The following is a 12,031-nucleotide window of genomic DNA, read 5'->3' on the forward strand; positions in this document are numbered from 1 at the left end:
TTAGAATTAGATTCTATGAAATCCTATATATTATTTTCTGGAAAATAATTAAATAAATACTTGGAAAATAAAGAACTTTTTCCTACTAATTTATAGCCGAAAATTATAACCTTCCATTATGGAGTTACAGGCTAATTTTATATCAAAATGTTTGATATTTAACTTTTATTACCTTTATAACTATAATTGCTCATTAATTATAAATAAAAAATAAATAATAAAAATTAATTAATAAATATTATATTTTTTCAATTAAATAATATTTATATATATATATATATATATATATAAATATGAATAAATATAATTGTTTAATACATGAAAATTATTAATATAGTTTAATATGTATAGATAATATTTGTTAATTTAAATAGCCTTTATGTGTTTAATGTTAAAATTAAAATCATAAAAACCATGAGTGTATTTCTTTGGATATTTTTTTTAATTTATATCTTGAATAGATTTAGTTGTAGAATTCTCAGAATAATATTTAACATAAAATCATTCTTTTGAAGACTTTTTAAGATTAAATTTTATAATAATTTGATGAGTTTATATAAGATATAATATAATTTATTAATTAATAGAAGATAAAATTTACTCAGAATTTCCAAAATGATTTATATATTTTATAAAATGCGTATTAGATAGAACAAAAATATTTAGAAAATATTCGAAAAATTTAAAATAATGATATCTAATCACCAGAAGAGTTTCAAAAAATTTTCCTCTAATTAATTACTCGTGTTAATTCGATTAAACCGCGTTTTTTATTACATAATACATTATCTCAAACATTATAAAGTGCTGATTTAATACTAAAAAAAGCCAATTTTTTATAAAATTAAACATAAAATTCTTTCCAATAGTTAACTTAATAATTATATATCAATTTTGATTTAGAAAAGGAAATATAATAAAGTTTGTAATTTTCTGAACAATTATAAGAGAATATTTAATAAAATGATCATATTTATAATGAAAAAAATAACAGCTAAATATACCAAAAAAGTACATATATGAAAGATAACGACATAAATTAAGAAAACAATAATTAAAAATAAGAAAATAATATTTAAAAATATGAAAACAGTATTATAAAATTGTAAAATAGTATATAATAATATGAAAATAATATTTCATAATAATATGTAAACAATAATATTTGTACATAAAATATATAAATAAATGAAAATATTTAATATATAGTTGATGAAAATATAAATATTTAGAATGAAAAAAGTGCTTTTTTTGATGAAAAAAGTTTACCTTAAAGTATAATAAATGAACATTAGAAATATTTTGTTACACAATATACTTAAAAATAGCAATAAAATATTTAAAAAACATTGCAAAATTTCACCACGAGTACTTGGAAAGCACATTAAAATTAAATTTCTGGTATAAAATTAATGGAAAATGATAAAATAATAAGTTGCGGAGAAGACGGATTCTTAAAAATTTGGGAAAGAAATACAAAAAAATCTATATCTAGTTTCTAAATTACTAAAAGTATTCTTAAAGTTCTAGCTTATGAAGAACAATCTAGAATTATTTGCGTAGGAAGCTAAAACGGAGAAATATATGTATTAAGACCAGTTCCTTAGTGGTAATAAGTCCATATATTTAAAGAAAATAATACATAGATTAATTTTTTAGGTTTCCTTAGTCATAAAGTTCTATGTGTGGGATGTTAAAATGGAAATTTAGGGTTTTGGGATGTCGAATTAGGTTTAAAAATTGGTATTATTAATTTTGGATTGCCTATAAGATGGGTAGAAGTATAAGATTAGAAATGGGGAATATGCGTATGTGGTAAAGGGGTTCGATTATGGGATTTTTAGGGGCTTTAGGTGAGAAAAAGTGTAGATAGTCTACATGATAAGGATATTAATATGTGTAGTTTATTGGAAAAAAGAGGAGTTTTTTTTACTTGCGGAAACGACGGATTTATTAAGGGATGGAATTTGATAGATTTCGGGTGTTTATTGCAAATTTAGGTTTATTGGGAAATTTAGGGGTTTATTATTTTAGAAAAAAAAATATATATGTGGGGAAAAGGAGGGATAGGTGAATGGAATTATGAAGGAGAAAAGATTAAAGAGTTTAATGAATTTGGATTTGTAAAGTTTTTTGTAGGCGATTTTTAGAGGAATTTGGGTTTTTGTAATTGTTTTGAAGGATTTTTGGGACAGATTTTTATTTGAGAATTTTTTTTGTATTTTTTATTTGTTTTTTTTTTTTTTGGAAAAATTTTAGTATTTTAAATTTTTTTTTTATGTATTTTTTTGTATCTTTTAGGCATTTTTTACAATTTTTTGTATTTTTAGAATTTTATGTTATTTTTTTTATTAATTCTATTTTTTTTATTTTGTATTTTAACATTTTTTTTTTATTTTTTTTAAGTTTTTTTATTTTTTTATATATTATAATAATAAATGTATTTTATTTTATTTTCTATAGATTTTTAAAAGAAAAAAATATATTAAATTAAATTATTTTTATAATTCTAAAAATTAATATAAAACATATTAAATTTAAATAATAATGAAAAAAACTGCAACATAAGCTGTTCATAATCATTAATAATAATAAAATCCTGCACCACGTATAGGTCCTCGTACAAGCATAACTTAGTAAAATTAATATAAATATATTTCTTTATATTTTTTAAAATAATAACAAAAAAAGAATAAAAGCTTAAGAAAAGCTTTTAGCCTAAAAAGAACTATTAAAAGCTGAAAAAGAAGAAAAAGTAATAACATAGGAATAAATTAAGAATATTAGTTAATGTAAAATGATATAATATATATATATTAATAAGATAATTTAATCAAAAAGTGAATTTAAGTGAAAAATCTATTGCTTACCCAAAAATTTCTGATTTATAATTTATTTTTGAATCATAAAAAAATAAATAAGTTAAACCCTATTATAATGATGGAGATCCATCGATGTATATATTATTTTTAAAAATTAAAAATATTTATTTCATTTAAAATAATAATTATAATATTAAAAAAGGTACACTTAATAAGTAATTGATCAAAGATAATAATTAAAAAATGATATAGATATAAAATAAACAATACATGAAGTAAAAAAATGAAATAAAAAAATATAAATATATATATATTTATATATATATATATATATATATATAATTATATATATATATTATTTATATTTAAGTTTATGAAATCTTATAATTTTGATGAAAATGGATTATTAGGAAAAGAATAATATTTAAAAATGCATATTTAATTGGCTCAAATTTTAAGAGATGATTTAAATGAAGATATTAGATAATCTGATTTTTAAAATTTATTAGAATAAGACTGGAAAATGGATTGTAAAGGAAAAAATAAAATGTCAAGAGATGATTTATATGAATCTCTATTTGAATTGGTAGATGTTTGGACACCTACAGCTTAAAAATAAGAGTATTTTTTGTTAAAATAATATATATATATATATATATAAATATATATATATATATATATATATATATATGTATATATATATTATTTATAATTATTTTTTAAAAAAAATAGTTATATATAGTTTTTTGTTATGATTAAACAAAAACTTGGCCTAATTCCTTAATGTAAATTTTTTTAAATAATAATTTTTCTTTTAATTTTTAAATTTTTTTTTTTTTTCTTTTTAATTTTTAAAATTCTTTTTTTTATTTTTAAAAATTATTTTTTTGGGCTATAGATTAAAATTAGAAACTATATGATATCATGTGAAATGGCAAAATAATAAATGTTTATATATAATTTATATTTAATTGTTAAAATTACATATTAAATATATTTATATTATTTTAATATATATTATATTTTAAAATAATAAAATAAAAATATAATTTTTTTTTTTAAATATAATCAAAAATTTATTTCAAAAAAAAAAAATACAAAATCGCTTTTAAAAACAAACATAAATAAATAAAAAAAAAACTACATAAAAAGAAAACTTATAAAAAAATAAAAATTGGGAACTTTCATATATTCTCAGAAAAATATCTCGAAAAAAGGTATTTAGAAATTCAAAAGTGAAAATCTAGCCCTTTAATGTTAATATAAGTTCCTCATTTTTCGATAAATTTCCATAAAAAGAAGTATATATGTACAAATGTACCTTAATTTAGATAATATAAATTATTATTATTTAGAAAAAACTATGACAGAAATGATTCTTTTTGTTCTCTAATATTAGTTTAATAAATAACCTAAAAAGAAGTAACAATTAAAATAATTAGTAATAACTATTATTTATTTAAAACCAAAAGTGTGGATAATTAAGCTATTATATTATTTAATATTTTTCAATTTTTTAGTAAATTACAAAGATAAATATCATATTTTTTTTTATGGAATACTTGACAAAAAGAGCTTTAAAAGATTGTTTCATTAATAAAATTATAATAGAATTATAAGTTTGTGATGATAAAATGTGATATATAGTTATTATATGTATTTTGAAAATTATCTTTCGAGAATATAGATAATCTAGAAAATACTAATATAACTTTTGAGAATTAAATTTGGTAATACATAGGTATTTATTTATGCTAAATATATATTAAGAAATATTAATTGTTTCGCAGTGTGAATTAATTAATTACTTTACTTTATGTTATGAAAATATAGAATATTTAAAATACAGATTGTTTATTTAAGGGGATTAAATAAGTGTGTCGTTAAAAAAAATTAGTTAATGTAAGTTTATTTATTATAGAGAATTTTCGATTGCTTTGTTAAATTAAAAAAGAATATTGAAAAAATTAAGATAATATTTTATAATATATGAGTTAATAAAAAAATTATTTTGAAGATATTTGTATTATTGTGAGATATAATAAAATAACTTGAATTAATGTATAGATTAAGTAATATTAAAATTATAATATATATATATATATATATATATATATATATATATATATATATATTTATCTTTTTATTTGAATATTTTATATTTATGTTTTTTGTTTTTTTTATTTTTTATTTTTTATTTTTAATATATTTTTTATTTTAATAAATTTAATTTAATTATATTTGTTATTTTATATCAATTTATTTAATATATGAAATTAAACAATTTATTATTATTTTATTAAAATTAATGTTATTCTATAAATTATTTATTATATACATATATTTGTGTTTGATTAATATTTTTATATGAAATTAATAAAGATTCTTTTTTTAATATATTTATTATTAAAATTATTTTTATTTTTATTTTTAAAATATATAATTTATTTTTTTATTAGAAATTTTTTTTTTTATTTTAATAATTAAAAAATTTATTTAATTTAAAATAAAAAAATTATTAAAAAAGTAAAACTAATTTTTTCCTAAATATTTATTTTTTCATATAAAAAATAATTCAGTATTATAAGTTTAATCTTTTTTAATATTATTTCCGTATTATTATCAATTTATATTTACTAACTTATAGCATTTTTTTTTAAAATAAACTATTAATTTTTTTTAATTCAACCTATATTTATTTATTTATAATTTATTATTTTTTAGTTTAATTTATTTACTCATCAAATATTAATTTAATAACATTTTCAATTCCTTTAAGAACTTTTTCTGCTTATAGTATATTTTCTATTTTTATAATTTCTTAACTCCTATATTATTAAAGAAAATTAAAAATATTAATTTTTATTACTTTCTAATAAAAAATACTCCTTTTTAGAAATTTTATGTATAAATTTTGAATTTTCTATAAAAATAATAATTACATTTTAAAAATAAATTTTTATATATATACCCAAAATCAAAATTAAGCTATTTTAAATTTTTAAGTTTTTTCAATTCTCTACCAATATTAAGATATGTATCATTATTATTTATTTAGCTTTTACTAATATTTAGAAATTTAATTGAAAAAAAAAAATATTTATTAAATTAAATAAATAAAAATACCTAAAAATAAGATTAAGTTATTAAATTTAATTTAAATTAGTAACAGCTTATGTTAATTATAATAAAGTTTTATCATTAATTCCTTCATTAAATCTTTATATATTATTTTATAAATAAAGTTAATATAATTAGTATTTATTTTAAACCCAAGATTTAAATATAAAAATTATAAATTGTATAATTATATGATTGCATTTATAAAATATTCAACATATTAAGCATTAAATAGATTTTTAGTACTTATTAAAAAATTTATTAATAGAAAAATAATTATAATAATTTTTATTTATTTACACAAAATTAATATCAAGTCTATGTAATTATTTTAATTAGGAAAGAACCTAAATAAATCGATTTATTTCAGAATCTACTATTAGTGAATTATAACTATTATAATGGATTAAATATAAATTAAATTATTATTTTTTATTTTTACTTGAATAATAAACCAAGTTATTTAAAATTATTTAAAAATACAGATCTTTCATCCAAATATTAAAGACTATGATTATCTATAGACGTAAAACTATTAATATTTATAAATATATCAATAAAAAAATATATACTTAATAAAAAGTTAAAGTTTTTGTAATTTTTCTAAATAAGTGTAAGCTTATCTCAAAGAATTAAGACTTAAATAAGTAAAATTATCGTTAAATCTAATTTATTATTTATATTAAAATTTGAAAAATAATAAATTTTAAATACTAGAAATTTAAATAAAGTGATTCTAAATGAGTTAATTAAGAAATGCCTTCTTTTGATAAATATATAAAACCTTCATCATCAAATTTTTTGTTTTATCTATAAATAATATTTTTAAAATATATTTAAATTAAATTAATATAAATTTAAAAATTATATTATTTTTATAATTTTTAAAATATATATTATAATTTATAAAAAATTATTAAAAATTTAAAACAATTAGTTTATAAGTTTACTAAAATTCGATTCTAAGGTGTTTTAAAAATGTAAAAGTTTTTATTTTATCAGTTAAATAAAATAATGCTTAATTATCAAAATGAAAATTAGATCTTTAAAAGATTTAAAATATAAAAAATATATTATATATATTAATATAAAAAAATTTTATTAATTTAAATATTAAAAAAAATATAAAATATATTTAAAACCTAAATGTTATTTAAAAATCTTAGATATTTTTTAATTCTTATATATGACTAAATAATTGCATAAGGACTGTATTCTCGAAATAATCTTATCCACTTTTTGAAAAATATTTTGTATATATTTATCTTAGATGATTATTATTTGTATATAAATTATATTTTTTAGTATTTATTAATAAGAATTCAAGAATTAATAAAATAAATATAAATTTTAATTGATTTAAATAAAAAATAATAAATTAAAATATTTGTTTGTATTTTATAAATTACTAAAATTATAATTTAAGTTAAATTAAATTTTTATGATTTGAAATGCATTTTCCTAATTCTAAAAAGTGTAATTAAGTTTAAAACATACAATCTCTTTAAATATAAATATTTAAATTTATTAAAAAATAAATATAAAAAAAATGAAATAAACATATATATATATATATATATATATATATATATATATATATATATATTTTTATTTTATTATATATATTATTTTTATCATTATTTTTATCTTTATGTATTTATTTATAGATCTTTTTTTTTTACTAGAAGATTAATATCAATTAATTATATTATACTTCAATTTTACTAAGTTCAATGATCATTTATTTAAAACTTTTATCATCGACGATATTTGTAAAGTAATTTCTAGACATTTTTTTTATAATTTTTTTTTTAGTATTTTTTTTTTTAGTAATTTATGTTTATTTATAAATTTATTTTTTTATAATTTAGATCTAATTATTTTTCACTTTCTTCATTTATTTAAATTAAGATTTATATATTTAATTTAATAACAACAATAAATAATAATTTTTAATGTTTTTAAAATGAAATAAAATTTCATTTTTTTTAATTATAAATTAAATATAAAAAAAATAAAAAACTAAATTATTAATAATAAAAATATAATTAAAGAAATAAATTTTTATTAATGTATTCTTTTATTTTTATACTTAATTTATAAAAAAAAAACAAATAAATTACTTATAGAATTTTTATCTAAATTTTTACCATTTAAAACTTAAAAAATATAATTTAAAATATTTAAAATAAATATTTTTTTTTTTGTATTAAATTTTTTTAAATGTAAATTTATAATTTTTTTTTTTTTTAGCTTATAAAATTATTGATAACTAAAAATATTTGCAAGTAATTAAAATATTACATTAATAATATTTTTTTAATTATTTTTCTATAATGATTAAAAAGCTAAAAATTTATATATAAAAACAAAAAACTAAAATTAAAAAAAAATAAAAAAAAATATAAATAATGGCGAAAAATAAAAATAATAATGCATAAATAAAATCTTAAAAAAAGATAATAAAAAAACAGGAAACTGAATCAGAAATTGAAGAGGAAGAAATACAATAATATTCTGAAGAAGACCAATAATATTCATATGAATAATAAAATAGCGATGAAGAATAAGAATAAAATGATCATGAAGAATAAGATGAAGAAAACGATGATGATAATAAAGAAGAAGAAGAAGATTAAGAAGAAGGAGAAGCAGAAGAAAATTCATAAGGCGAAGAAGGAGAGATAGAAATGGAAGAAGAAGAAAGTTAATAATATAATAAAGTATTAAAAAAATAATATATATATATATATAAATGAATATTTATATATATAAATATTAACAATATATATATATATAAATATATATATAAATATAAATATATTTATTTATCATATTTATATATATAATCATTTAATTTTTTCAATATATAGGAAACATTATAAATTAATCAAAAAGACGGATAACCTGATTTAGCTATTTTAAATATGAAAATTAATGATATTTTACACATTTTATCTAATTTCAATGAAAACAATAAAGAAAAGCGTTCTCGTTAAAGTATTTTAGATGAACTTTAAACCTACTTAATGTAATACTACAACTACAATAGAGATTTGATTAACCTATTTATGTCTATGTTTAATCCTAATGAATTAGTTTAATTTTTGGAATCAAATGAAACTCAGAGACCGGTAACAATAAGAACTAATACATTAAAAACGAGAAGAAAAGAATTAGCTCAGATTTTAGCATAAAGGGGTGTTAATTTAGATTCATTAGCTGAATGGACTAAGGTTGGATTGAAAATTTATGATTCTAAAGTTCCTATTGGGGCTACTCCTGAATATTTAGCGGGTTATTATATGCTTTAGAGTGCTAGTTCATTTATTCCAGTTATTGCTTTAGCCCCTTAGTAAAATGAGAAAATATTAGACATGTCAGCTGCTCCTGGAGGGAAAACTACATATGTAGCTTAATTAATGAAAAATACAGGTATTTTATTTGCCAATGATATTAAGAGTGAAAGAAACAAAGTAATTAAATATATATAAAAAAAATGTAAAAATATAAGTTATATATAATTTTTTATTAATATATATGAAATTATATGCAATTTTTTAATAAAAATTAAATTAAAAAAAACTAATTCTATTAAATATTTAAATATTTATAAAAGTTTTAAATATAAAATATATTAAAAATATAAATATATGTAAATATAAATATTTTAAATAATCATATATATATTTATAATATATATATATATATATATATATTTGTTTATATTTATCATTTAATTAAGGCTCTTATTTACAATGTCTAAAGAATGGGAATTACAAACTGTGTAGTTACTAATTACGATGGTAGAAAATTGCCTAAATGTATTAATAATTTTGATAGAGTTTTATTGGATGCTCCTTGTACAGGTTTAGGTATTATTTCAAGAGATTAATCTATAAAAGCTACAAAAGTATTTTTTAATATATATATATATATATATATATATATATGTATATTTATATTTTTATAGTAATTAATTGATGTATACAAACATTCTCATTTATAAAGAGAACTTATACTTTCGGCTATAGATTGTTGTAAAAAAGGCGGTTACATAGTATATTCTACTTGTAGTGTATCAGTTTAGGAAAACGAAAGTGTTATTGATTACGCTTTGAAAAACAGATTTGTTAAACTTGTTGATACCGGAGTTGATGTCGGCGAAGAAGGATATATTAAATATTAAGATAAAAGATTTGACCCTAGTATTAAAAAATGTCGAAGAATATTACCTCATATTCATAATATGGATGGATTTTTCGTTGCTAAATTCGAAAAAAACTGGATAATGGAACAAGAGTTAAAAAAGAAGAAAATGTTAATTTGAAAGAAGATAAGTAAGAAATTGAATTCGATGAAGAAGAACAACTTAATAATTTAAAATCGAAAAATGTGCATATTTAAAAAGGAGAATAGGGAATATCTGAAGTTTTTGCAGATGGCAAAGACTTTGATTGGAATGAAGAAGAATATGCTTAGTTTGAAAATAATTTAAAGAAAAAATAAGAATTATTTAAAAGTATTTAAGAAAAGAAGATTTAAAAGATGAAATAAATATAGGAAAATAAAAAGAAGAAATAACTATTTATAAAAAAGAAATAATTCACTCAGAAATTTAACAATAAAAATAAATCTTAAAAATAAGAAAAAAATGAAAATAAAGGAAATTAAAAATTTTAAAAATAATAAAATTAAAAGAAACCAAAAATTAACAAAAAAATATAAAAAAAATGATAATATTTTATATTTATTTTAAGTTTTTTAAAAAAAAAATAATTTTTTTTATGAATATATATTATAATTTTTATTCATTCTTATTAATTTATTTTATCATTTTTACAATTCTATAATTTATTTTTAAGTTCTACTATAATTATTTATTAATCCCTAAATATTATATAAATGTTAATCATTAAAAATAGATATAAATAAAGATAAATAAATATATATTTATATATATAAATATATGATTATATAAAAAAAATATTTTTATATATATATTTTCTAATATATTTATTATATAATTTATTTTTACTTTATTTAATTTAGTAAGGAATTGGTTTATTAATTCTTTTTTTTCTTTTCTTGTTCAAGTAATGTTTAAAAATCTTAGATTTTTTAATTTAAATGAATGTTTTCAATATCTTTTTATTTAATTTAAATATTTAAATCTTATATAACTTAATTATTTTTGTTTTCTTATTTTAATTCTTTCATTAATAATGCGTTTTCATGATCTTTTTATTCTAATTTTTTTACTAAAATATTCAAATGTTTTTCTAACTATATTAATTTATCAATATTTTTAATATTTTTATTATCATCTAATTTATTTTTATTTATATTTAATTATTCATGCAATTTCTATATTTCTTATTATTTAGAAATTAATTAATCTTCTAATTCTTTTACTTGCATACTATTTTCATTTTATAATTTTAAAATATTATCTAAATTTATTTTTAAATCTTAATTTTCAATTTCTTTTGTTTATAGTTTATCTTTCATATTATCAATCTAAACATTTAGCTATTAAATTATTTTAATTAAATTTTCTTATTCTATAATAATGTTTAATATTTTTTATTTTGATTAATAATTTTAAGGATTAAACTCATTTTAAATCTATTATTAAAGAATTTCATTATAATAAAAATCACTAAACTGTTCCAATTTTTATCTATTTTAATTAGAATAAATATAAAAATGGAATAATAAATATATATATAAATAAATATATATATATATATATTTAAATATAATTATTTATTTTCTATTTTATATTTTTTTATATTTAATTAATTTATTTTATTTAAAACTATATTAGTTCTGCTAATTTTGTATTGTCTTCTTCTAATTCTTTGTTTTTTTTATATAAATCTTATATTTCTTATTTATTTTAGCATTTTTAATTCCTATATTTTAAATAATATAATTAATTAATTATTAAATTATATATATATATTTTTTTATAATTAATGGTTATATATTTTCTTAAATATATTACATTAGTTCTTAATTTATCAAAATCAATTAATTTATACTATTAGTTAGTTTATTTATTTCTTCATTTTTTTTTTTTAAGA

The 12,031-nt window shown here is 15.2% G+C and overlaps 1 protein-coding gene across 1 annotated transcript, besides 42 other annotated features; it reads left to right on the plus strand. All coding sequences in view use genetic code 6, as the record gives it.

Moving 5' to 3' along the window:
• Positions 1-202: 202 nt before the first annotated feature.
• Positions 203-241: a microsatellite.
• An 18-nt stretch (positions 242-259) lies between these two features.
• Positions 260-295: a microsatellite.
• Positions 296-1,043: 748 nt separating this feature from the next.
• Positions 1,044-1,137: a microsatellite.
• Positions 1,044-1,161: a microsatellite.
• An 822-nt stretch (positions 1,162-1,983) lies between these two features.
• Positions 1,984-2,019: a microsatellite.
• A 286-nt stretch (positions 2,020-2,305) lies between these two features.
• Positions 2,306-2,347: a microsatellite.
• A 39-nt stretch (positions 2,348-2,386) lies between these two features.
• Positions 2,387-2,421: a microsatellite.
• A 697-nt stretch (positions 2,422-3,118) lies between these two features.
• Positions 3,119-3,187: a microsatellite.
• Positions 3,188-3,461: 274 nt separating this feature from the next.
• Positions 3,462-3,525: a microsatellite.
• Positions 3,462-3,540: a microsatellite.
• Positions 3,541-3,628: 88 nt separating this feature from the next.
• Positions 3,629-3,695: a microsatellite.
• Positions 3,664-3,711: a microsatellite.
• A 96-nt stretch (positions 3,712-3,807) lies between these two features.
• Positions 3,808-3,854: a microsatellite.
• Positions 3,855-3,932: 78 nt separating this feature from the next.
• Positions 3,933-3,971: a microsatellite.
• Positions 3,933-3,979: a microsatellite.
• Positions 3,951-3,990: a microsatellite.
• Positions 3,991-4,907: 917 nt separating this feature from the next.
• Positions 4,908-4,957: a microsatellite.
• A 41-nt stretch (positions 4,958-4,998) lies between these two features.
• Positions 4,999-5,050: a microsatellite.
• Positions 5,004-5,053: a microsatellite.
• Positions 5,022-5,094: a microsatellite.
• A 198-nt stretch (positions 5,095-5,292) lies between these two features.
• Positions 5,293-5,339: a microsatellite.
• A 1,453-nt stretch (positions 5,340-6,792) lies between these two features.
• Positions 6,793-6,851: a microsatellite.
• Positions 6,818-6,897: a microsatellite.
• A 97-nt stretch (positions 6,898-6,994) lies between these two features.
• Positions 6,995-7,082: a microsatellite.
• A 420-nt stretch (positions 7,083-7,502) lies between these two features.
• Positions 7,503-7,548: a microsatellite.
• Positions 7,540-7,589: a microsatellite.
• Positions 7,542-7,605: a microsatellite.
• A 129-nt stretch (positions 7,606-7,734) lies between these two features.
• Positions 7,735-7,812: a microsatellite.
• Positions 7,813-8,338: 526 nt separating this feature from the next.
• Positions 8,339-10,581, plus strand: IMG5_162610 (nucleolar protein 1, putative). Its single transcript, XM_004030309.1, has 4 exons — positions 8,339-8,665; positions 8,816-9,418; positions 9,688-9,855; positions 9,916-10,581. The coding sequence occupies exons 1-4, from the start codon at positions 8,354-8,356 to the stop codon at positions 10,270-10,272; spliced, it is 1,440 nt and encodes a 479-aa protein (XP_004030357.1). The 5' UTR covers positions 8,339-8,353; the 3' UTR covers positions 10,273-10,581.
• Positions 8,490-8,538: a microsatellite.
• Positions 8,680-8,790: a microsatellite.
• Positions 9,445-9,520: a microsatellite.
• Positions 9,535-9,606: a microsatellite.
• Positions 9,564-9,619: a microsatellite.
• Positions 9,566-9,651: a microsatellite.
• Positions 9,602-9,660: a microsatellite.
• Positions 9,623-9,661: a microsatellite.
• Positions 9,866-9,907: a microsatellite.
• Positions 10,582-11,187: 606 nt separating the features above from the next.
• Positions 11,188-11,228: a microsatellite.
• A 430-nt stretch (positions 11,229-11,658) lies between these two features.
• Positions 11,659-11,690: a microsatellite.
• Positions 11,660-11,697: a microsatellite.
• Positions 11,664-11,697: a microsatellite.
• Positions 11,664-11,706: a microsatellite.
• Positions 11,707-12,031: the final 325 nt, after the last annotated feature.

The sequence above is a fragment of the Ichthyophthirius multifiliis genome (assembly GCF_000220395.1).
Source record: "Ichthyophthirius multifiliis unplaced genomic scaffold scaff_1120509251221, whole genome shotgun sequence".
Lineage (NCBI taxonomy): Eukaryota > Ciliophora > Oligohymenophorea > Hymenostomatida > Ichthyophthirius > Ichthyophthirius multifiliis.